The sequence below is a fragment of the Haematobia irritans genome, chromosome 1, assembly GCF_050003625.1.
Source record: "Haematobia irritans isolate KBUSLIRL chromosome 1, ASM5000362v1, whole genome shotgun sequence".
Classification (NCBI taxonomy): Eukaryota; Metazoa; Arthropoda; class Insecta; order Diptera; family Muscidae; genus Haematobia; species Haematobia irritans.
The window spans coordinates 40,256,476-40,283,632 of NC_134397.1; the positions used below are offsets into that span (position 1 = coordinate 40,256,476).

Consider the following 27,157-nt stretch of genomic DNA (forward strand, 5'->3'; position numbering starts at 1 on the left):
CATTTAGGTAAATCATAAACAGAAGTGGCCCTAGGCCACTCCCCTGAGGGACCCCAAACTTAAAATCTCTTAAATTACTCTTAGAGCCATTGATATGAACATACTGCCTTCTATTGGTCATGTAACTCTTAAATAGCAATAACTCATCGCCCATTATTCCATAATATTTCATTTTTTCTAGCAGAATATTATGATCCACAAGATCAAACGCCTTCGTAAAATCGAAAAATATTCCACAAACTCCATTGTAACCTTCGTCCAGAGAACTACAGATAAATCTAACAACATTGACTACTGCATCTTGAGCCCCACACCCTCTTCTAAAACCAAATTGAAATTTATATATAAAGTCATTTTCCTCAAAGTATTTAAGTAGCTTATCATATATAATTCTTTCAAATATTTTGTCAACGGTTGATAAAACTGATATAGGTCTATATTTATCCACTGATATAGCGTTAGTTTCCTTCGGGATCGGAATGATTTTCTGAATTTTTAAAGCATCCGGATATGTCGATGTTGATATCATCTTATTTAATATAGTATGCAGAACTGGGGCAAGAATTTCCCAATTCTCTTTTACGAATTTTGGAGATATATTGTCATAGCCGGGACTTTTCCCAACAGAAATATTTCGTACCGCCTCAATTACATCTTGAATCCCAACATTCCCAAATCTAAACCGCTTATTGACAGAACGAAGTGTACGAAGATCATTTATTGTATCACCCAAATTCACCTCAATAGTTTGTCTCAGTTCTTCTACTATATTTCCAAAATAATCATTAAATGTATTCGCCTTGATCTCATCACTAGTTATTAATTGTCCTCCGGAATCTATCAACTTCATCTCCTTACTTTTAGTTCTGCCAAGAGTATTGTTAATGAATTTCCAACATCTCTTTATATCATTGCCGGCAAACATGAGATTATCGATGTAGTATCTCTCTCGACATATCGCAGAAGCTCTCTTAATAATCTTACCAATTCTTTTTAGATCTTCATCTAATATGTGTTTATTCCTTGACCTTCGTCTCTTTTTTAACAAATTTCGTTTGTAAATAATCAAGTTCTGCAAGCTCGTATTTATCCATGGCGATAATTTAAAACCCAAATTGGTAATATATTTTTTGACCACGGTCGACTGACTAATAGCCATTTCCATAGCGCTAATAACCGAACCTGTCAAATCTGAAACATCCATCAATAAGTAATCAGGAGGCAATCCATTCTGCAGTACACTTCTTGCTTTATCATAGTCACAAACCATTTTCGTTTCCTCAATGTAGTCATTTGTGTTCCTATTGGTTCTCACTTTACAAAATATTATGTTATGATCCGAAAGATCACACTCCACCGAATCAATACTAATGGACTCAACAAAATTACTGAACACTTGATCTATACTTGTGCCACTACATGGCCTAGTAATCAGATTATGTGCATTCATGCAATTATAACTCTGAAATGTACTAAGTAAATCTGCATAATGTAAATTTGCCAGGGAATCGACGTTTGAATCCCCAAGAATAATGATAGGGTATTGGGCATATGATTTTAAAATGTCTTCAATTATGCTCAGAAAATCAACCAACTGACATCTCTGTGATCGGTAAAACGAAACTAATTTTAAAGACTTGCCGTTCACTTTAAAATTGTTAACTGATATGACAATAAGTTCAACGAAATTTCGAGTTTGACAAATTTCAACACTGTAATGGAAACAATTCCGTATATATAATGAGGTACCACCATACCCGTCTCCTCTACAGCAGTGGATATTGGTAAACCCTGGAAGTTTATAAATTTGTGATATATCGTCTCGAAACCAAGTCTCTTGTATTGAAATTATATCTGGTAACTTGGGAAACCCAGTCACCATTTCTTTAAATCTATTAAATTTATCTACCGATGAAACGCTTCTAATGTTTACATTCAAAATTTTAAAGTAATTATATTTTAAACTAACAATATGGTTTTCAAAATCACAAAATTTTTTAAAATAACAATTTTTATTCATAATGATTTATTTGAATATTTCAAGAAAACAAACAATAATGTAGTTTATAAGGGAGAAGCATAATCAGCATTTTCTTCTTCTTCTTCTTCTTCTTCTTCGCCATCATCATCATCACCATCAACATTTACAGATTTTGCATTATTTTGAATCATAGATCTACGTTTCCAGTGTTTATTGGTCGTGACGTCTAGTAAAATTTTGTCCACATCGTCTTCGCATTGCAATATTTGTTGACGCGATATGTCATTCCGTTTACAACAAACTGAACCATTGCGCACATAAATATGTTGGTATCCTATAGTTTTCAATGCTTTAGCGTAATGAAATAGTTGCAACGATTCTTTGGTGAGAAAATCATTTACATACACGCTCTTCGTATCTTCCCTTTCTCTTAATTTTGCTTTAGACATCATTAACTTCTCTTTTTCAGATCTTCTTGAAAATTTGACAACTATGGTTTTCTTGTTGGTATTTTTTTTGCCAATGAAGAACGCTTCTTGAACTCCACCAGCCACAAAATCAACCCCAACATTTTTCGATAAGTTTACAACTGCATCAATAGCTTCAACTCCTTCATCCACTTTTAGACCGCTTATAATACAGTCATTCTTTACATTGAAGTTTTTGAGTTCTTTAACTGAGTTTTCTAATGAATGTACTTTATTTTTTAATTTTTTATTTTCTTTTTCCAATTCAGTAATTCTTTTTTTATTTTGATTAACATCTTTCATCACTTCATCAAATTTATGTGACATATAGTTTATAGATTCTGTTAATTGATCCAGTTTTTTAAGATTTTCAAGCTTTTTTAATTCCGTTTTTATTATTTTTAGTTCTTTTTTAATCTCTCCATCACCTTCTTCTTTGCATAGGCTGCAGTAATACATTTCACTCTCGTTTTTAAGCAGTCTCTCAAACTCTCTCCTACTTATCCCTGAGCACTGAGAATGGTACACTTTCTTACACTTGTCACATTCTATAGAATCATCAGTCTCCTCTTTTACTTGGTCTTTACATTCGTGACAGACAATTTTTTTGCTTGCAACACTGCGACGTTCTTTTGTTTTAGGCATTTTTCACTTTTTCCGAACACAGCGTTCTTTAATTATATGTGACTGAGTCTTTGTGTTTTGTGAACAATCTTAATCTTTTAATATTCACAATTTTTACGAAGCGATTTCAGAAACGTAAAAAAAACACTTGTTACTTTCAGTGATGCCAACTCTAACCAAGTCGACAGAAATTTTTCCGTTACCACACAAAAAGAGACTAAATATCAATTATGTTTAGAATATCATTTGAAGATTATTATTTATGGTTATGGACATCTAAAATTGTACTTCACTCAGATTTGTTTGGTTATCGTATGGCTTCAAGTAAATTCTCCAACATTCGGTTACTTATGTGACATCCATATACCATATTTGTTAAGCTGTCCACTGTCCATATGTAAATTCTTCGGTCCGGTATAAGTCTTTGGTTAATGTACTTAAGCCATGCTAATTCATTTATTTTAAGTTAAAATTACATTGATTTCAATTAGACGAACATTAGTAAGATAGCTCTCTGGTATTATAAATGTCTTGTGATTTTAAAAAGTGGATAGGATACTAGACTAAAAAAGGAAGAATCCTTTTTGGACACAATTTGGGTGAGTTTATACCATATTAAATAACTTTTTGTTGAATGAAAGCATGCAATTTTTTAAGTGGTCTAAAAACTTGAGTAGAATCCAAGTTTATCTTAAAAGGTTCAGAAAAAAAAATTAATTAAATTTAATTTTCAATTTTATTAATTTTCTTTAATAAATTTAGAAGGAGAATATTTGAAATTTCGTCCGCTTAAATCGTATATCTTTAAAGTAAGGCAAATTTTTTCTTAAAGCAAAGAAAAGCATTCTTGATTTTAAAAAAAATCTTTAAATTAACTATAATATTGCATCTTTGTATTAAAAATAAAAAAGCTTGTTCCATATGCCAAGATTTACTTTTAGGAGTTTGCATCTTTAGTTTAGTTTATTTGCATGTTTTACTTTAAAGTATCTCTGAAGTAGATAATTGCTTAAGGATAAATACATTGAAGATGTAATTCTCTTTTATACTTAACGTTGTTACAAACATGCAAAAATTGGTCCATATCGGTCCATAATTATAAATAGCTCCCATATAAACCGATCCCCAGAGATGTGAATATTGAAAGAATTAACCAACCAATATTGAAAGAACCCATCCCCATTTGTGGGCTTTTTTAACATTTAAATAAGCTCCGATTCAAAAATAATTTAAATAAATCCATAAATCATGACCCCGAGATATTTTGTTATTTGTTGCCTGTACACTCTTTTTGGGTTTTTCATTTGGACGGCCTTTTTCTTGGGGCTTTATTTCGTGGAGCCTGAGAAATTGTCTCCGGCTATATTGTCCTCTACCATACAATCAGGAAATGTAAACACACGTTTATTATTTTTGCAACAATATTTATTGTTTGTATGCATGTTCTTTACTATTATTTCCTTTTTATAGAAATATATAGATTACAATTATTTTGATTTTTTTTCATATTTTTGGTCTTTGTTGACATTTGCATAAAGTGTATTCGTGTGATATCAAAAAATATAAATTCCATATTTTCATTCCATTGATCAAAAAAGTTATTACAAGAGTTATTGGTTTAAGATCACATAAAGCTTCAACGTTAAAGGTCCACGAAATACTTTCAAGGATATATTAATATAATGAGGTATCATTACACGCAAAGAATTCTCCTTTCCCCAAAATGAAATTTTTGTTAAAGTGGCTTATTTACTACTAAATTATACTTGTGTGGAGAATAACGTTTGGAGGGCTACAGTAACCAAATTAATGTCATCCGTATGAAAATAAAAATCTTTAGTTAATCGATACACTAACCTAACTCTTACATTTCTGGGTGGTGGTTCCCTATACACAAGATGGTGACTTGGATGGTAACTGCGATAACAACCCATGTGATACAGCTTTGACAACATGTATGTAATTGGGACAACGCTTTGATAGGTCTCTATGATATTCCACTGCGTGTCTAAAGTGCCCAGATTGTCGCTGCATAATTAACCACTGACCGGCCAATTGCCTTGCAGGTAGTCAACAATGTTTCGTTCGTTGTCCGTACCTCAAGGGCTGCCAGCAAATATTTAGTACTAAGTTTATAAAATTTGTATCTTGTTGTACTGAAAATCCAAATTAAATAAATGAAATGGAAAACAGTTGAGGACCTTGTTCACAAATTACAGTGGCGTGTGCGGATGACTTAAATCGGCTGTCGAATGTGATTTCGAGAATCTTGGCGTAGCATGCTATCGGAATAGTTACGCCATCGACTCACCTGCTTGCTTACTTCTACTATCCATGTCGTGAATAGTTTGGCTGAAGATTTGGTGACGGATATTCTCAAATTTCTAGCAGTGAAATAACCGATAAGATCATCATGGTAGGTGTTTATCCTATAGCTGATCTCACAAACAAGCCTCCTAGATACAATTTCAACACCGTCAGGATGGAGGTGGAATAGAAGATAGATAGAGGATTAACAGTGCTGGAGATATTACCCCGCCCTGGGGAACTACCTATTTCACTCTACGAGGTCTTGACTTTTTATCCCTAAATTCCACTACGACTGGCTCTCGCACAGAAAATCGAGAACCACACGTTTGGTTCCTGCCGGTGGGGACTTGTTTCGTTGTCCTCAACCAGTCTGGCACGGCTGACAGTATCGAATGCGCTCTAGAAGTCAAGAACCACAAGGAGCGTCAAGGCCTCACTCTACGAGGCCTTAACTTGTCATCCCTAAATTCCACGTACGACTGGCTCTGGCACAGAAAATTAAGAACCCCACGTTTGGTTCCTGCCGGCAGACACTTGTTTTCGATATCCTCGAACAGTCTAGTACGGCTGACAGTATCGAATGCGCTCTAGAAGTCAAGGGCCACGGGGACCATCCTATGATACGGTTTGGATTTGTTGAGTCCTCTATTTATGTATCCCGTAATGCCACACAAAGCACCTTGGATGGTTTTGCGCTATTGAATTGGTATTAAAAAAAACTCTCGAATCTCTTCGGATCGGACATAGTCACATCGCTAAAGGTTACTGAGATCCCATCATCGACTAACCCTGTGTTCTCGTCGACAATCTTACTAATCTCTATATTCATTTTCCTGTGATTCCCGTTGCTTCTGCTTGGAAGTTGGGCCTTACCTTGGCAATTCCGACCAGCCGGTATAAAGCGAGCGACTAATCCTGCGCTCTCTCGTTCTAGTCGACTATCTTACTAATATCTAGATTCATTTTTCTGATTTTTTTTTATTTCTGTCAAATATTTGCCCAGTGTGACCATACCGATACTTCTTCGTTTATAATATAAATAGCTTTACGCGAAAGGGGATTTCTTTGTATCTAATATACCGCTTCAGAGGAATTTCAAAATCTTATTCTTATTTTTAAAATTTGTAATCCTTTGATAGCCATTGTCGTCATCGTAATAGGTATATGTAATAGGTGCCATTGGTCTACAGTAAGGTCCAGATATAGGTCAAAATCTTTAGATGCAGTGTTCTTCATTAGGCTTTAGTTTCAGTTTCACTGACATGAGATTGACCATCACTGGTAACCTCTTTGCCATCATCGACCTTGCCAAAGACACAACAAGGACATTTCTCTTTAAGGGCAACACGATATTTAGGATGGCTAAAAATTAGAGAAACAGCAAATAACGTAAAGGTCCTAATTGTACTTAATTTCAAAAACTTTTCTCTTACCTTGTAGCATATACAATTGGATTATAAACTGTAGCCGATTTGGCAAAACAAGCTCCCCATACAGTATTCAGGGGAGTTAAACCTTCATAGCCAAAAAGGCCAATACAATTGATCACAGTATAAGGAGTCCAGGCCATGAACCACAGAGATATGGTTATCAAAGCTACTTTGGCTAATTTTCCTTCAGCGGATTTTTCAGCATCTTCGGATGATCGTAAAGACTTAACATTCATTTTCTTAGCTTGTTCACGCATAGACTTCTCATGGGCCGATACAGCCTGAAAAAGGGGATTTATAGGATATTCATTCCATTATAATTGAGCAACACTTACCGCTATAATATACCAATAAGCATAGCAAATCAAGAAAAAAGGTAAAATGTAAACAAAAATCGTATAGAGAATTAAATAGCTCACAGGATTAAAGTCATGATTTAAATAATCTATACCACATGAGGTCAAATTTCCTTCTGGGACATAACTAAAACAAATTAAAACGAAAAATCTTAATATTCCATTGATTTGCTAAATAGATTTTCTTCTTCCTTACCGGCTCCAGCCAAACAATGGTGCCAAAGTCCATATAGCTGACATACTCCAAACAAAAATTATTTTCCATATGGCCAATTTAACAGTCATCGGTTGTCCGGACATACCCTTGACAATGACATTATAACGATCCAATGCCACCATAGTCATTGACCATATAGAACTGCAACCAAATGCTGAACCCAAAAAACCATATATATCACACATGATTGGACCCCATACCCAGGTTTCGAAATATAAATTCGTTCCCATCATGGGTGTATTCCAGACCATCATACCAAAATCAGATAGAGCCAAATTGATAACCAATAAATTGGCTGGAGTTCGTAATGATTTGGTGGTGCAAAAAATGTAAATGACGGTACCATTACCAACCCATGCTAGAAATCCAATTGTGAAAAGGTACGCCGAGAGAATTTTATACCACATGGGATCCATGGGAGGAAATTGACTCCAATAAGAGCTGACCAAATGTGACATTTCGGGTAAAACCTGTAAATCAGAGAAAAATTAAAGAAATATAAGTATAACCGGTTCGGAGATGTGCCGAGCAGAAATTCATATATCACCTATGTAAGCTTCACACTTGTGTTCCAGGCAACTTGGCATGTAGACATCGACCTGAACTCTAATTATCTCCCAATTACGCTAATGGTTGATCTAAGGACTAACTTCTGGGAATTTCGGTAAGGTTACTTAGCTCGCCTACGCAGGACAAGTTTTGAGCATAATGTCAAGCAAACTATACTCAAATATTTTCAAACATATCCTGAACGTGAAAATATGCATACCAACGGGTGGGATATGCAATATCCTTGGACTCGTCAACTTTGATAGTTGAACAACTCTAGGACTCGAACGCTTTCAAGACTCAAATATTTTTAGAGATTCCCTGGGAACTCTGAACTCTTGTGTCGAATTCTTCCAAGACACAAATAGTTTCAGAGATGTCTTGGGTGGAGCGTGCAAAATATGCATCGCGACGTGTCAGATAATCGGCACCCGTCCGAATTTACCCTTGGAGGCACCAGCGTTGAGAGATAAGTTGGATATGATCCGCAGAAATAGTTGTGCAACTCTAGGACTCAAAGACACAAATATTTTCATATATGTCCTGGGAAGAGTGTGCAAAATATGCATCCCGACGTGTCAGATACCCGGCATCCGTCCGGAATCAGCGCTAAGAGATAAGTTGGATAGGATCCGCATAAATAGCCAGGCAACTATAGGACTCAAAGATGCAAATATTTTCAGAGATGTTCCGGAAAGTGCGTGCAAAACATACATTCGGGCGTGTCCGATATCCGACTTTCGACCGAATTTCGAGATCTGGGACTCGAACTCTCACAAGAGAAATCGACTGACTTGTGTTATCACACACAAGCTAAAGAAAAGGAGCAATAATCTGTAAGGTCTGATTTTTGACCTGATCTGGAGAAATAAGTGGAATAAGATGCGCAGACAACGCAGCGTAGCTCGTACTCGTACTCTCATGAAAGAGAGTGTCTGACTTGTTAGCACACACAAGCGAGAGAAAAGGAGCAATCGTCTATAAGGTCTCATCTTGGATCCAAATAGCTGTGGTACACGATTCGAGACCTCAAACCGCAAAAAAGGACAATGTCTGCATTTCGATTGATGCGCAAACTCCAAAATATGATTCCCGTATAGCGAATGTTTTCTGAAGAAAATTTGCCAGAGAGAAGGACCCTATCTCGAGATATAAGTGGAATGAGATCCGCAGTGATATTCCGTCCAGATATGGGACTCATACTCTCATAAAAGAGATCGAATGACTTGTTACACACACAAACGAGAGATCCAAATAGCTGTGGTTGGCGATTCAATACCTTACACACCCCAAAATAAAGGCCACATCTGCATGTCGATTGGTGCGCAAACTCAAAAATATGATTCCCATAAAGCAAATGCTTTCTGAAGACCATTTGCCAGTGCAACCCCTATACTCATACCGGAATGCCCTCTTATCATCATCAGACGGGAGGATCTCAGTCTCAGCCGCTATTGTTAACGGTGCGAGACCTCACAAACGTCACACAATGTATTTCGATTGGTGCCTAAGTACCAAGAGCTACCAAGACCATGCTAGACAATGCCTGCTGTAGACAATTTGTAGATCGTCCTAGACTACTGGTCCTACAAAATATTCAACACCGAAATTCCACTCCATGTCCATAAGAATGCATGATGTACTTCAGACGATAAAGTGTCGTAACAATTCACCGGTAATTGGCCCTGATTGTCTGGCTACAGAATTGCTGCAGGATAGTGGATACATTTGTGTTAGATTCCCGTTTCACACTTTCTAGGTTTGACTCGGCATTTTTGAAATTCAAGGCAAGATTGTCCCTATTCTGAAACCGTGAAAACCGATATACTGGGGAAGCTTATTCCAAACGATTATTATTCTTGCAATTTTATTGTCCATATGCTCAGAATACCTAATTTTAGTTGGTCTTCAGCATGATTTTCGCCCAAATAGGAGAACTACTAATGCACAGGAATAATTCGATTTCGGTTGATCCAAACAAAACTCAAAGGAAACGATGAACTCTCCAGATTATTGATTGTTCAAGCAGAAAAGCTTATCACGGATCCATGTTGCTGTGATTGAAGCTTCAAAACAAAGTTTAAACGAAAGGACTACATGGGTATTTTCATTTTTGCGCAAACTTTAGAAGAGACTGTTTGATGTCCATCACCACAGAACTCCTAAAATTAGTTGGACATTGGAATGATGTTCTCTCTATTATTGACCTGGAGTAGTTCAATCGCGGATACAAACAAATCCCAAACAAGAGGGCGGAAGGCAAGAAGGCAATTTGTCGAGATTTCCTGATTTTTTATTGTTCAAACAAAAAATTAAAGCTTAGTTGGAATATTCCGATCCAATATCCAGGCTTCTGTAACTGAAGATTCAAGAAAAAGTCTAAACGCAAAATCTACAAGATAATTTCCCAGCTGCGAATGCCTGAACAGAATCTTTGGAGCATCTCAGCCTCCGTACTCTCAAATGGTAATAACTTCTATGCTTTTCATCCAAGAAGACATACTCTATCCCTCAAAGGAGCGGAAAAGCTCAACTGGGTCTAGATGGTCTGGTTACAAAGATGTTGAAGCACATTGGCGAAAATTTTCCCATATTACTCGCAAATGTTATCAATTTTGGTTCAACATTTCGAATTTCTTGAATATAGGGAACGTTGTCCCGGTATTCAAACCTGTAAAGATGCTACTCCTACGAATCCGATGTTGGCCAATTACACTTCTGTTCTTGTGAAATCGAACCCAATATTCCTCAAATACTCTTCTGCTCCCTAACCTCGGGAATGGTGGAAATACTTGCGAAGCTCGTCCCAACCGTTTACGTTTCTAGTTCCTGTTTGGCAATTTTATTGGCCATCCTCTCAGAACACTTAACATTAGTTGGAAATCAGCATGATTCTTGCTCAGTCAGGAGCACTACCAATACTATGGAATAATTAGGAAAAATTTGAAAGAAATTTGACTGTCAAGCTTCTCCGGATATCTCATGTTTTCATTGGTGAAATTTCGAAGTTCTGAAGTGTGCAGCCATTTTCCCGTGGAGGCTAACAACGGATATGATCTCTTTCCACGTCACCAAGTGCGACAGGAAACTTCAGCCTTCCGTTCCCAAGTCAATACTAAACATATTCACGTCTTGGACAAAGGCGAAATGAATCATGTGCTCGAATTCCATATCAGTGGTCAGAACTTACCCACATTCAAACGCCCCAATGGTCACTAATTATATTCACGTTTTGGTCATAAGCGAAGTAAATCATGTACTCGAATCCCATATCAGTGGTCCAAACATACCCATATTCAAAACCCCGAATGTCCTTGATGTGAAATTTCATGTCACATGCAGAACTAGTTTTGGAGTCCCTATGTCCACATAAAAGAGCTGTGGAGTTGTATGTTACATTCAAGAGACGATTCTTCCTAAAGGTGTTCTCTTCAAATTTTTCAGATTTCTTCTCATCATAGATTATCATTTGCTTACCTTATCAGTTACGGATCCATTCGTAAGGGTTTCATAGTGTGGACCAAAGGGCTGTGGAACAAATCTATTGGGAAAAAGTTTTGTATTGTCTATTGTAGACAAATCAAAGAGATGATTTAATACATACCTTTCCATTTTTTTGTTTGTTTTGGTTGCTGTATGTTGAAGGAAAAATGGAGATATTTGAAGATTTTTTGCCTGACGGCTAGCAACCTTTGCCACCAGGTAATATCCGCAATTTTCACCAATGCGTTCGCAGACTTCTTATGATTTCGCGGACGTTTCTTGTTTTGATTGATTGTCTTGATATGTCTATGATTTTTATAGGATTTAGTTTGAAATCTTTGTATTAAAGAAAAGAAGGAAATTAGATTAGATAGACTTAGGGCGACAGTCAATAGTAATTGGCGGAAAACCTAATAGATGTGGGAAGAGCTTTGATTTATTTTGTGGTCGAAATACTCACAAATCTATTACGCCTTTTGGTCGTATTTATTATTCACTTAATACCCTCAATGAGTTTTTTTTCCGTTTCTTTTTTTAGATATGGTTTCATCATATAGATTTAGATTTGGTTTCTGGATTTCAGTAAATGTCGGTAATTTAATAAAATCGCATGTCAGTTTTGGTAGCCACGGGTTATGCTTGCGTAAGTGATTTTAAAAATGTGTTGGATGTGCCAGGATATAGTGCAATACGTATAAGATTTTCGGGTAGGCTGAAAAACAAATAAAAACGGACCTAGACAAAAATGTTATGGATGGGAAAGGCGTAGTCTTTGGATACTCACCTTTAAAAGTTTAGTCCTTCAGTTTATGGTGAGTAACGCAAATTTACCTTAATGAAAACGAATGACTTGCTCTAATAGAAATTGCAAATATAATATTTACATCTGATTAGAGTAGGTATAGAGGCAGTCCGATATTTCAGACTCATATAGACTCATTGTAATACCACAGTGGTGAACTTCTCTCTTATCACTGAGTGCTACCCGATTCTATGTTTAGCTCAATAATAAGGAACCTAATTTTTTAGCCGATTCCGAAAGGCGTTCCACATTGCGGTGAAACCCCTAACATCTGATGGTGATTTCCAATATATTTTATGGATCGTAATCAGAAAAAACGTTTACCTTTCACAATTTGAACTTAACGACTTTTTATCAAGTTTGAGCTGCGGTTATTTTGACCTTCCCTTAAAGATTTTGGTATTGATTCCGAGCGAAAAGAAACAAAAGCACGACGCAAAGGTTCGGATGGACAGGAGTGCGATGAGTATAAGGACGCGAAAATATCGTTCAGGAATAAATAACATAAATAACAGTAAGAAAAAAAAGAAAAGAAAATAGGAAGACCTCCGAAATGACATTAACATAGACCCGTGGGGTCTGGGTTATAAAATCATAATGAAGATAGTAGGTGCAAGGAAGTTGCCTTTTTTATAATCTCAAATTTTTAAGGCGTGTCATTTAATGTAAATTTTATACACTTTATAAATATGAGTATGTATATTCATGCCATAAGTTTCCTATAAGTAGTAGCTGATGCAGATAAACTTCATGTGTTGCATAAGTATAAGTATTTCTGAGTTTAGAGTTAGACCTTTTGCTTTGTAATTAGAATAAGAAAATTACATGAAATAAATGGTTTACAAAAACGAAACGAAAACGTAGGTGCAAGGAAGCAGGTACAAGATATGGATGGCGAAACCATGGACAACATAGTCAACACTCTTTTTCCCAACACATAGTGTTAGAGTCGAAGACCCAACAAAGGACAATTTTAAAATCTTCACTCCATTCACGGAGGAGGAGCTTACGTTAGCTGCTTTCATGCTAAAAAATAACAAGGCTACTGGAACTGATGGGATACCGGCAGAAATACTAAAGAAGATAGCAGAACATCGGACCGAAATTCAATTCGTGCATAGCAGAGGGAATTTTCCCCGAAACCTTGAAAGAGCAGAAATTAGTACTTATAATTAAAAGAAAATGAGACCCACGCGAACCACACTCATACAGGCCTCTATGTATGCTTAACACAGCTGTTAAACTGCTGGATAAAGGGTGATACAGTCAAAATTTGGTCAATATAAACTTGATGTATTTCTTTCAATTTTGCATTTAAAAAATCTGAACACCCCTCATTTTGAAGGTGTGTGTGTGTAGAATGTTGCTCCTATTTTGATTTTGGAATTCACTCTTCAGTTGTCAAAATGCCATCCAAGCAAGAATAGCAGCGTATCAAAATTTTGCTCGCACATCGCGAAATTCCGAGCTACTCGCACGCAAAGCTGACAAAATCGCTAAAAGTTGCCAAATCAACCGTTTGGTTTGGTTATGTGGCAGCCCGATGTATCAGGCTCACTTAGACTATTCAGTCCATTGTGATACCACAGTGGTGAACTTCTCTCTTATCACTGAGTGCTGCCCGATTCCATGTTAAGCTCAATGACAAGGGACCTCCTTTTTATATCCGTGTCCGAACGGCGTTCCACATTCCAGTGAAACCACTTAGAGAAGCTTTGAAACCCTCAGAAATGTCACCAGCATTACTGAGGTGGGATAATCCACCGCTGAAAAACTTTTTGGTGTTCGGTCGTAGCAGGAATCGATCCCACGACCTTGTGTATGCACGGCGGGCATACTAACCATTGCACCACGGTGGCTCCCATCAACCGTTACAAATGTAATTAAAGTGTTTGGGGAACGTTTCTCGACAGCCAGGAAGTCTGGATCGTGGGGAAATCGAAAACCGGAAGCCGCTGAGACGACAAAGAGAGTTGTCGGTAGTTCCAAGCGAAACCCTAACCTCTCTCTCCGAGATGCCGCAAATAAGCTGGGTGTATCGTCTACAACCGTGCATCGAGCCAAAAAACGAGCCGGACTATCGACTTACAAGAAGGTAGTGACTCCAAATCGCGATGATAAACAAAATACGACGCGATCCCGGTGGCTGTACACAACGATGCTGACGAAGTTTGACTGCGTGGTAATGGACGACGAAACCTACGTCAAAGCCGACTACAAGCAGCTTCCGGGACAGGAGTTTTATACGGCAAAAGGAAGAGGAAAGGTAGCAGATATTTTCAATCACATAAAACTGTCAAAGTTCGCAAAGAAATATATGGTTTGGCAAGCCATCTGTACCTGTGGCTTGAAAAGCAGCATTTTCATAGCTTCCGGGACTGTCAACCAAGAAATTTACGTGAAAGAGTGTTTGAATAAACGTCTGCTGCATTTCCTGAAGAAACACGGTTGTTCCGTACTGTTTTGGCCGGATTTGGCATTTGGCCATTACGGTAAAAAGGCCATGGAGTGGTACGCCGCCAACAACGTGCAGGTGGTTCCCAAGGACAAGAACCCTCCCAACACGCCAGAGCTCCGCCCAATTGAGAAATACTGGGCTATTGTCAAGCGGAACCTAAAGAAGACCAAAAAAACTGCTAAGGACGAGCAGCAGTTCAAGGCAAACTGGCTTTCTGCGACGAAGAAGGTGGACAAGGTGGCTGTACAAAATCTGATGGCAGGTGTCAAGCATGAGGCCCGGCAATTCGGATTCAGAAAAGCGAAAGCCTAACTGAATATTTTCTCTGAATTTTATACTAATTGAACTTGAAAAAGAAATTCAATTTGATTTTTTAAATAAACGATTTCACCGATTTACACGCGTTTTCCCTTGACCAAATTTTGACCGTATCACCCTTTAGGCTTATCAAGCCAAGGCTAGAACAAGAAATGCAGATAAGAAGGGGACTCCCTCAACACGGACAGCACAGATTCCGCCCACGGAAATCCACGATGTGAGCACTTAGAGATGTAATACCATCAGCAAACCTGTCGTTCTACTTGCGGCCCTATACGTGAAAAATGCTTTCTCCGATGGGCGAACGTTTTAAAACCATTGGTACTTATTTTTGATGTCCCTGGGTACCTCATGCGTATAAAAAGAAGTTATCTAAAAGACAGAGTGTAGATCTATAACACGACAATGGAACTAGAAAGATTGAAATCACATTAGGCGCTGCCCCGGGATTAATTGTGGGCCCCGACTCATGGAATATTAGTAACGACGAGATCTTGAAAATTGAAGACTGAAAGTGGACACTTTTTTGGTCAGATACGCCGACGATATCACAGCGGTGATACAAGCGTGAAACACCATATAAGCACAGCGAAAACTTACACAGGTGAATGTCAGAGTCGATGGCGAAATAATTCTCACTACACCCAGAAAAAAGTGACCCCTTCTTTAAGTTAAAATGAACTCATTGTGAAGAAAGTTGAACTTCGTATAGCGCCAAAGACATTTTTATTTGTTTGAACGATGTGATTTTCGTAGAAATTAGGAATAATGCATTCCATATATTAGTTAACATTTTCCTATATTTATATACCACTATACTACAGAATGAAAAAATTTAACTAATTTGAATTCATATATGGAATGATTTTATTGAAATTTTTTCATTCATTTCGACAAATCTTACACATTTGTGGTAAAACTTTTACTTCATAATTAGAACTGCTTACCTTCGTTTTTAAATACAATTTTATTTATTTCTATAAGCAATTTTATCTTCAATAAAAGACATGTTTTATTAATATATTGAATATATTTATTAAGAATCAACAGCATCGAATCTCTTTGAAATATTAGTTTATTATTCCACTATATCCAATTTCCGTGTGATATTATCAACTGTAAAACGCACTTTTTCTTCTTCTTGTACTTTTCACTTTTAATAAGTTGCTGCCTAACGATTTTGTCCTCCTTTTACAATTTCAATACCTACATATATAAAAAATCATAAAACATTTTTGTTGCAAAAGGTTAGCGTCACTGAATATTACCTGATAATTGAAGATTCCAAAATGAAAGGGTTGTTATTCTGCTGGTGTTTTCTTTCTTTATACACTATCACGAACATTGATAGATTTATTTAAAAAAACGAAAATTTTTCTCACTAATTTAAAATAACAAATATTTTATATATTTTATTTGTTATTTATTATATTATTTTACCATATTAATTTTTAACAATCTCTCCGTATACCAAAACAACGCGATTCCAACTAAAAAAACAACCGACGCGCAAATATATCGATTACACCCACGCGCAAACACATCGATTACGATGACAGGTATCGATTACAGGTAGACAATAGAAATTTAGGAAAATTTCCTATATTCTAACAAGTGTGTTTCCTTAAGTTTTGAAAGGATTGCATACTTCTTAGTACGAATGAACTAAAATATTTTTCTATGCCTAGTGTTGTTCGTATGTATGAAAAACTTTCTATTATAAAGGAAGTCGCAATTATCATTTTATAAGAAATTTTACTAATTTTGAGGAAACTTGGTTTTAGTTCGGTTTTTGTTTATTTTTACGAATGCTTTGTTATCGGTGAATAAAATTTTCTTTTTCAGTAGTAAATTCTTATACCCAGCGAAGAAAATAAATAGTATGAGTAAAATTCCATGCCTTATTCTAGTTAATGAACTATTCCTAACTGCTTACAGTTTAGGATTTTTTTTACTGAAACGAGTAAATTTTATTATTTTTCACAAAAATTTACCTTAATGGAAATAAAATGGATAAACTATATTGATGAAAATTTTTTCCTTTAGTTTCGAAGGCACTTTTTTCTGGGTGTACAAATTACCCCAAGATTCTCTGGGTCATATTCAACAGCCTTTTTAAATCGTCTGACCATGCCATGCAAATTGTAATAAGCTCCGCGCTAGAAACAAGGCCCTCAAGTCGCTTGCCGGCAGCGCCTGGGGTGCGAACAAAGAAACCTTGTTGACTACGTATAAGGCAATTGACCTTGTGCGTCGACACAATTAAGGGTGGTTAACATTTCAAGGGCCGATGTTGATTTTGAATAAAACACAAACTATTTAGGAAATTATTGTAATTTTATTTTATTATGATATATTGGTATTACTCAATTATGTATGGAACAAAATATCGGCCAAATGGGCGCCGCGACCTCGGTTGCACACCTTCATCCGATGGTCCAAATTTCGATGACGCTGAGGTATAATGGAGGTTCTATGCCGTTAATGTGCCGAATTATCTCATCCTTTAGCTCTTGAATTGTTGCTGGCTTATCGACGTACACATTTTCTTTCAAATAACCCCAAAGAAAAAAGTCCAACGGCCGCCAAGATCACATGATCTTGGCGGCCAATTGACATCGCCATTACGTGAGATAACACGGCCATTGAATTTGTTGCGCAAAAGAGCCATTAGGGCTGTTTTCTTTTTGCACTGGATACCCTAAGCAGTCACGGACCAAAAGAAAACAGAGTACTCGTTTATCCAGGACATCTCCAAAAAATATGCAACACTGTAATCAACTGTTTAAAAACAATCATAGAAAACAAGTGAAATCTTAAATATTTAATGTATGAAATGCTCAAATAGTTATAAATATGTACTGCTGCGATTATTCATGACACTGTATCACTTTGAATTTCATGATATTCGATAAATTAGTCACAATAAACTGCTATTGTGAATCTAAAAAGCATCACTTTATCAAAATACAATCTGTAACACCGACTCTACTTGCACTGATGAGATGTTCTGGATAGAACACCAGTGCAACGATGTTCTGGATAGCACATACAAATGTTGCATCCAGTGTTAAAAGAAAACAGCCCTATTGTTTCGTTAGCTATGTGGCAAGTGGCACCGTCCTGCTGAAACCACATATCGTCCATATCCATATCTTCCAATTCGGGCCATAAAAAGTTCGTTATCATCTCACGATAGCGAACACCATTCACACAAAAATACGGCCCGATGATGCCGCCAGCCCATAAACCGCACCAAACAGTCACTCTTTGTGGGTGCATTGGTTTTTCGACAATCACTCTGGGATTCTCATTCGCCCAAATGCGGCAATTCTGTTTATTGACGAATCCACTGAGGTGAAAATGTGTCTCATCACTGAAGATGATTTTCTTCGAAAATTGATCATCCACTGTTGCCATTTCTTGGAACTATTGGAACGTTGTTGGATTGTGTATCTCTCCATGGTTCAAATTGAGTAAGTCTGAAATAGAGAAATGTCAAATAAAATTCGGAAAAAAACTTGGAGTTTAGGTGTGGTTCACATTCAACGTCGGCCCTTACAATTTAACCACCCTTTACATGTTGTCAAAACAGTACCTCTTGGATTGCTGTCAAAGTTGTCATCCAAATCACCATCTTGTGGATAGGCAACCACCACACAGGAATGTTAGATTCTAGATCAGGCAGCATACAACGAGCTCCGAGAATAGGATTAACCTTGTAGCTTCTCACAAGGTTAATCCTATTCTCGGAGCTCAACCACCTCCCATAGCACCGGAGGAGAGAGACCTCATACGACAGACAAGGGTAGTTTGGAAAAAAAGAGTTTTACCTCTGAAAAATATTTTCTAGACTATTTTTGTAAAAAATTTTATTTTTATAGAAAAATTTATCAAAATTGTATTTCTATAGAAAATTTTATCAAAATTTTATTCCTATAGAAAATTTTGTCTAAATTTTATTTCTATAGAAAATTTTGTAAAAATTTTATTTCTATAGAAAATTTTCTCAAAATTTTATTTCTATAGACAATTTTGTCAAATTTTTATTTCTATAGAAAATTTTGTCTTAATTTTATTTCTATAGAAAATTTTGTCAAAATTTTATTTCTATAGAAAATTTTATCAAAATTTTATTTCTATAGAAAATTTTGTCAAAATTTTATTTCTATAGAAAATTTTGTCAAAATTTTATTTCTATAGAAAATTTTGTCAAAATTTTATTTCTATAGACAATTTTGTCAAACTTTTATTTCTATAGAAAATTTTGTCTTAATTTTATTTCTATAGAAAATTTTGTCAAACTTTTATTTCTATAGAAAATTTTGTCTAAATTTTATTTCTATAGAAAATTTTATCAAAATTTGATTTCTATAGAAAATTTTATCAAAATTTGATTTCTATAGAAAATTTTGTCAAAAATTTTATTTCTATAGAAAATTTTGTCAAAATTTTATTTCTATAGAAAATTTTGTCAAAATTTTATTTCTATAGAAAATTTTGTCAAAATTTTATTTCTATAGAAAATTTTGTCAAAATTTTATTTCTATAGAAAATTTTGTCAAAATTTTATTTCTATAGAAAATTTTGTCAAAATTTTATTTCTATAGAAAATTTTGTCAAAATTTTATTTCTATAGAAAATTTTGTCAAAATTTTATATCTATAGAAAACTTTGTCAAAATTTTATTTCTATATAAAATTTTGTCAAAATTTTATTTCTATATAAAATTTTGTCAAAATTTTATTTCTATAGAAAATTTTGTCAAAATTTTATTTCTATAGAAAATTTTGTCAAAATTTTATTTCTATAGAAAATTTTGTCAAAATTTTATTTCTATAGAAAATTTTGTCAAAATTTTATTTCTATAGAAAATTTGATCAAAATTTTATTTCTATAGAAAATTTTGTCAAAATTTTATTACTATAGAAAATTTTGTCAAAATTTTATTTCTATAGAAAATTTTATCAAAATTTTATTTCTATAGAAAATTTTGTCAAAATTTATATCTATAGAAAATTTTGTCAAAATTTTATTTCTATAGAAAATTTTGTCAAAATTTTATTTCTATAGAAAATTCTGTCAATATTATATTTCTATAGAAAATTTTGTCAAAATTTTATTTCTATAGAAAATTTTGTCAAAATTTTGATTTCTATAGAAAATTTTGTCAAAAATTTGATTTCTATAGAAAATTTTGTCAAAATTTGATTTCTATAGAAAATTTTGCCAAAATTTTATTTCTATAGAAAATTTTGTCAAAATTTGATTTCTATAGAAAATTTTGTCAAAATTTGATTTCTATAGAAAATTTTGTCAAAATTTGATTTCTATAGAAAACTTTGTCAAAATTTGATTTCTATAGAAAATTTTGTCAAAATTTTATTTCTATAGAAAATTTTGTGAAAATTTTATTTCTATAGAAAATTTTGTAAAAATTTTATTTCTATAGAAAATTTTGTGAAAATTTTATTTCTATAGAAGATTTTGTCAAAATTTTATTTCTATAGAAAATTTTGTTAAAATTTTATTTCTATAGAAAATTTTGTCAAAATTTTATTTCTATAGAAAATTTTTTCAAAATTTTATTTCTATAGAAAATTTTATCAAAATTTTATTACTAAGAAAATTTTGTCAAAATGTTATTTCTATAGAAAATTTTGTCAAAATTTTATTTCTATAGAAAATTTTGTCAAAATTTTATATCTATAGAAAATTTTGTCAAAAATTTATTTCTATAGAAAATTTTGTCAAAATTTTGTTTCTATAGAACATTTTTTGAAAATTTTATTCTATAGAAGATTTTGTTGTCAAGATCGGTAAAAAGGAATTTTTCTTTAAATTATATAACAATATTTATTGTTTGTATGCATGTTCTTCAGTTTTTTTTGTTTAATTTTTTATATTCCTGCATTTTTTTGTACTTTTTGGTCTTTAATGACATTTGCATAAGATTTAATTAAATTACAATTTTATCAAAAATAGTTACAATATATGCATCTTGAACTCCATATTCAGTGGCTAAAATCATAGCGAGTGCAGGGAGTGCTGATCACAGTGATAGTCTTTGGATTATATTCCTGCATCATATTATTTTACGATTCACAAAAATGATTGGGGCGAGAGAAATTATCTCACCTTAAATATACAATTGATTTATAATAAAGTCGTTAGTCCTTTCCTTTTAATTAAGATTTTTGAAGATCGTTAAAGTTATATCGCAGAGCTAAGGTCGTCATCAAGATGGGTTTCAAATTTATAAATTATTCAAATTTTTTTTGCCTTATAGACCAACGGAGAGTAATTGTCCTTTAGGCCCTAGTTTCAGTTTCACTAACTTGTGATTGACCTTCGCTGGTAGAGGTTTTTCCTTCGTCTACTTTACCAAATACACAGCAAGGACATTTCTCCTTAAGAGCTACCCGATATTTTGGATGGCTAAAAGAGACAAGAAATAAAATTAAACGAATATCAATATTCCAAAATTACTCCCGTACCTTGTGGCATATACAATTGGATTATAAACTGTAGCCGATTTGGCAAAACAAGCTCCCCATACAGTATTCAAAGGAGTTAAACCCTCATAACCAAAGAGGCCAATACAATTGATCACAGTGTAGGGTGTCCAGGCCATGAACCACAGTGAAATGGTTACCAAAGCAACTTTGGCCAATTTTCCTTCAGCTGATTTATCAGCATCATCCGAGGAGCGTAAGGATTTGACATTCATTTTCTTGGCTTGTTCTCGCATAGCTTTCTCGTGAGCCGATACAGCCTTAGAAGAGAGATTTTTTTTAAAATTATATTAAGAAAGATTTTTTTTTTTAAATTTTAGAAAAATATTTCTTAAAATACTTACAGCAATAATATACCAATAGGAGTAACAGATCAACGATAAAGGTGTAATATAGACAAACAGCGTGTAACACAGTAAATAGCTCACAGGATTGATGTCATGATTCATATAATCAATACCGCAGGAAGTCAAATTACCTTCAGGTACATAACTGTGGAAAATAAATTGATGAAAAATTCAATAATTTAATGAAATTTTTGTAAATTACTTTAATTTAATTTAAAAAAATTAGAGAAATTTAAATTAATTAAAAAAAACATTTTAGATATATTTAATTTAATTTAAATGCCATTACTTACCGACTCCATCCAAACAGTGGTGCCAAAGTCCATATACTGGCCATACACCATACAAAGATTATTTTACATATGGCCAATTTAATAGTCATCGGTTGTCCAGACATACCCTTCACAATGACATTATAACGATCCAGTGCCACCATAGTCATTGACCATATAGAACTGCATCCAAATGCTGAACCCAATCCAGCATAGAAATCACATATGAATGGACCCCATATCCAAGTTTCGAAATATAAATTTACCGCCATAATGGGTGTATTCAAAACCATCATTCCAAAATCGGAGAGGGCCAAATTGATAACCAACAAATTGGCTGGCGTGCGCAGAGATTTGGTTGTAGCAAAAATATATATGACCGTACCATTACCCATCCACGCTAGCATACCAATTATAACCAGATAAGCCGATAAAATTTTATTCCACATGGGATCCATGGCAGGAAATTGACTCCAATAGGAGCTGACCAAATGAGCCATTTCAGGTAAAACCTGGAAATAAAGAGTTTTACGTCTGAAAAATATTTTCTAGACTAAAAAAAAAAATATTTTTAAAGAAAATTTTGCAAAATTGTATTTCTACAGAAAATTTTGTCAAAATTTTATTTCTATAAAAAATTTTTGCAAAATTTTATTTCTCTAGAAAATTTTTGCAAAATTTTATTTCTATAGAAAATTTTGCAAAATTGTATTTCTACAGAAAATTTTGTCAAAATTTTATTTCTATACAAAAATTTTTGAGAAATTGTATTTCTATAGAAAATTTTTTAAAAATTTTATTTCTATAGAAAATTTTTGAAAAATTGTATTTCTATAGAAAATTTTTGAAAAATTTTATTTCTATAGAAAATTTTGTCAAAATTTAATTTGTATAGAAAATTTTTGCAAAATTTTATTTCAATATAAAATTTTTGTAAAATTTTATCTCTATAGAAAATTTTGTAAAAATTTTATTTCTATAGAAAATTTTGTCAAAATTTAATTTCTATAGAAAATTTTGTAAAAATTGTATTTCTATAGAAAATTTTGTCTAAATTTAATTTCTATAGAAAATTTTGTAAAAATGTTATTTCTATAGAAACTTTTATCAAAATTTTATTTCAAATTTTTGCAAAATTTTATTTCTATAGAAAATTTTGTCAAAATTTTATTTCTTTAGAAATTTGTGTCGAAATTTTATAGCCAGGAAAAAATTTGATCACGGTGATTCCAATAGGCCCATCTTCCTTCTCTCACAACTAAAGGGAGATACGGTCAAAATTTGGTCAATATAAACTTGACGTATTTCTTTCAATTTTGAATTTAAAAAACCTGAACACCCCTCATTTTGAAGGGGTGACAAATATTTCTATAGAAAATTTTGTCAAAATTTTATTTCTATAGAAAATTTTGTTTCTATAAAAAAGGTTGTCAACATTTTATTTCTATAGAAAATTTTGTCAAAATTTTATTTCTATAGAAAATTTTGTTAAAATTTTATTTCTATAGAAAATTTTGTCAAAAATTTATTTCTATAGATATTGCCGTCAAAATTTTATTTTTATAGAAAATTTTTGTAAAATTTTATTTCTATAGACAATTTTTGCAAAATTTTATTGCTATAGAAAAATTTTGCAAAATTTTATTTCTATAGAAAATTTTTGTAAAATTTTATTTCTATAGAAAATTTTGTCAAAATTTTATCTCTATAGAAAATTTTGTCAAATAGAAAATTTTGTAAAAATTTTATTTCTATAGAAAATTTTGTTTCTATAGAAAATGTTGTCAACATTTTATTTCTATAGAAAGTTTTGTCAAAATTTTATCTCTATAGAAAATTTTGTAAAAATTTTATTTCTATAGAAAATTTTGTTTCTATAGAAAATGTTGTCAACATTTTATTTCTATAGAAAATTTTGTCAAAATTTTACCTCTATAGAAAATTTTGTAAAAATTTTATTTCTATAGAAAATTTCGTCAAAATTTTATTTCTATAGAAAATTTTGTCAAAATTTTAGTTCTTTAGGAATTTGTGTCGAAATTTTAAAGCCAGGAAAAATTTGATCACGGTGATTCCAATAGGCCCATCTTCCTTCTCTCACAACTAAAGGGAGATACGGTCAAAATTTGGTCAATATAAACTTGACGTATTTCTTTCAATTTTGCATTTAAAAAACCTGAACACCCCTCATTTTTAAGGTGTGTGTGTGTAGAATGTTTGGAATTCACTCTTCAGTTGTCAAAATGCCGTCCAAGCAAGAAGAGCAGCGTATCAAAATTTTGCTCGCGCATCGCGAAAATCCAAGCTACTCGCAGGCAAACCTGGCAAAATCGCTAAAAGTTGCCAAATTAACCGTTACAAATGTAATTAAAGTGTTTGGGGAACGTTTGTCGACAGCCAGGAAGTCTGGATCGGGGGGAAATCGAAAGTTTCAAGCGAAACCCTAACCTCTCTCCGAGATGCCGCAAATAAGCTGGGTGTATCGTCTACAACCGTGCATCGAGCCAAAAAACGAGGAGGACTATCGACTTACAAGAAGGTAGTGACTCCAAATCGCGATGATAAACAAAATACGACGGCCAAAGCGCGATCCCGGAGGCTGTACACGACGATGCTGACGAAGTTTGACTGCGTGGTAATGGACGACGAAACCTACGTCAAAGCCGACTACAAGCAGCTTCCGGGACAGGAGTTTTATACGGCAAAAGGAAGGGGAAAAGTATCAGATATTTTCAATCACATAAAACTGCCAAAGTTCGCAAAGAAATATCTGGTTTGGCAAGCCATCTGTACCTGTGGCTTGAAAAGCAGCATTTTCATAGCTTCCGGGACTGTCAACCAAGAAATTTACGTGAAAGAGTGTTTGAATAAACGTCTGCTGCCTTTCCTGAAGAAACACGGTTGTTCCGTAGTGTTTTGGCCGGATTTGGCATCTTGCCATTACGGTAAAAAGGTCATGGAGTGGTACGCCGCCAACAACGTGCAGGTGGTTCCCAAGGACAAGAACCCTCCCAACACGCCAGAGCTCCGCCCAATTGAGAAATACTGGGCTATTGTCAAGCGGAACCTAAAGAAGACCAAAAAAACTGCTAAGGACTAGCAGCAGTTCAAGGCAAACTGGCTTTCTGCGGCGAAGAAGGTGGACAAGGTGGCTGTACAAAATCTGATGGCAGGTGTCAAGCGTGAGGCCCGGCAATTCGGATTTGGAAAAGCGAAAGCCTAACTGAATATTTTTCCTGAATTTTATACTAAGTGAACTTGAAAAAGAAATTTAATTTGATTTTTTAAATAAACGATTTCACCGATTTACACGCGTTTCCCCTTGACCAAATTTTGACCGTATCACCCTTTAGCCAAAATACTTGGGGTACAACTTATCCTGGACACAGTGGGGAATATTTCAGCACTTGGAATTTAATACGATCAGGCATGCCATCCTTTTTGAGCCCTTAGCAAACGCATATCTACCATCGGTAAGGATACCTAGTGCCATGGTATTTCGCTGCGAAGAATGTAAGGATATTTGCTTGCTTACAATGAAACATTTCAATATTCGATATCTAAAGAACTCGAATTTTTCTCAGTTATCCTAAGAATAAAAATGAATGTCCATCAATCAAAAATTTTGATATATGAAGAGTGATATTCGGACCAATTTTACTACGTAGGGCTCAGAACTACTTCAAAGGAATTCATTCAGAAATTCTAGCTTTTTCTTTGAGCTTGCTTTTTTTTACTACCACTTACCTTATCCGTTACAGATCCATTCGAGAGAGGGTCATAGCGAGGACCATAATGAGGATATTGAGAAAATCTATATACAATTTCAAAAATATTATTTTATAAAATATTATTAGTTGAACTTAAATCACTATTCAATTAATGAAAACATCTTGCCTTTCCATTTTACCGCTATTTTATTGGTCAACTCTAACAGATGATTTTTGGAGTATTTCCCAAATGTGAAATTTGGTCAACTACATACAATTTTTTATTGTATGGGGCTTTCCGGGGATCCTATGATGTGGCTTTCGACTACTTTCGTTTCGATTTTGTTAAACGGTTTTAATGTGCTTACGCGTTTTATAGCAGTTAAGTGTAAGTGTAGGAAATTAAATTAGTTTTTCTTATTGTCATTTTCTTTGGATTTTCTAAGATAGTTGCAATTATAAAAGGCTAAACCACTTAAGACGAATAGAATCTTAAAAAGCTGAAGTGTAAGACACTTGTGTGAGTAGGTCGATAAACCATTCCTAGAACCGAATTCGTTTACATTTAAGTGGGTTTAAATTAGAACGTGACTATGGAAACGATAATGCATGGAAATTATTTTGATTTATGTTTTAATCTCACATGATTGTAACCCGCCTTAATGCACCAGTGAATTTTCTTCATTTCTTTATCACATCATATGTATTGGGTCCGAAACGATTCACCTGCATTTAAGTGGATTTTGATGAATTGCTGATGATTGGATTTAGTTTTATTATGCTCGATGAGAGATATTCGTTAATAAATTGTTGTTTTAGGTTAACCCCGCCTAGAAATTAGTAAATTACCATATCTCAGGTACTCCTTCTATACCAATAGAAGGAATATGATCACTTCCTAGAGGAAATGTTAATATTGAACGGTTAACATGTTTGTCGCAACCATGTTATTTTTTCGAAAAGTATGTGTCCGATTTCGACAACCATTTTATGTTTTGCGACACAACTGTCAAAAAATAACATTTTGTTTCAGGAGATGATCATATTTCTTGAATGTGTGTACTTTCTAAGAAAGTTTAGAGTAACTTTGGATTAGCAAATCTTGAAAATACCATGGTTACAGGGAAGTTATTACTATGAAGGCGGTGAAATTGATTTTGTCGGAAAAATATTGTTTTTTCCGAATCTATACTTCACTTGTCTAAAGGGTGATACGGTCAAAATTTGGTCAAGGGAAAACGCGTGTAAATCGGTGAAATCGTTTATTTAAAAAATCAAATTAAATTTCTTTTTCAAGTTCAATTAGTATAAAATTCAG

The 27,157-nt window shown here is 34.0% G+C and overlaps 2 protein-coding genes and 1 long non-coding RNA gene across 3 annotated transcripts in view; 1 reads left to right on the top strand and 2 right to left on the bottom strand.

Annotated features, from left to right (window-relative positions):
- Positions 1-27,157, top strand: part of LOC142220679 (uncharacterized) — a 116,538-nt gene that overhangs the window by 4,413 nt on the left and 84,968 nt on the right. The gene's annotated exons all lie outside the window — the stretch shown is intronic.
- On the bottom strand, positions 4,476-11,682 carry LOC142220678 (opsin Rh1-like). Its single transcript, XM_075289942.1, has 6 exons — positions 11,539-11,682; positions 11,412-11,475; positions 7,365-7,855; positions 7,148-7,295; positions 6,816-7,093; positions 4,476-6,744 (listed from the first exon to the last, which is right to left on the bottom strand). The coding sequence occupies exons 1-6, from the start codon at positions 11,544-11,546 to the stop codon at positions 6,618-6,620; spliced, it is 1,116 nt and encodes a 371-aa protein (XP_075146057.1). The 5' UTR covers positions 11,547-11,682; the 3' UTR covers positions 4,476-6,617.
- On the bottom strand, positions 20,826-26,189 carry LOC142220676 (opsin Rh1-like). The gene is made up of 6 exons (XM_075289940.1): positions 26,027-26,189; positions 25,877-25,943; positions 22,151-22,641; positions 21,855-22,002; positions 21,493-21,770; positions 20,826-21,433 (listed from the first exon to the last, which is right to left on the bottom strand). Exons 1-6 carry the CDS (start codon positions 26,032-26,034, stop codon positions 21,307-21,309), a joined length of 1,119 nt encoding a protein of 372 aa, XP_075146055.1. The 5' UTR covers positions 26,035-26,189; the 3' UTR covers positions 20,826-21,306.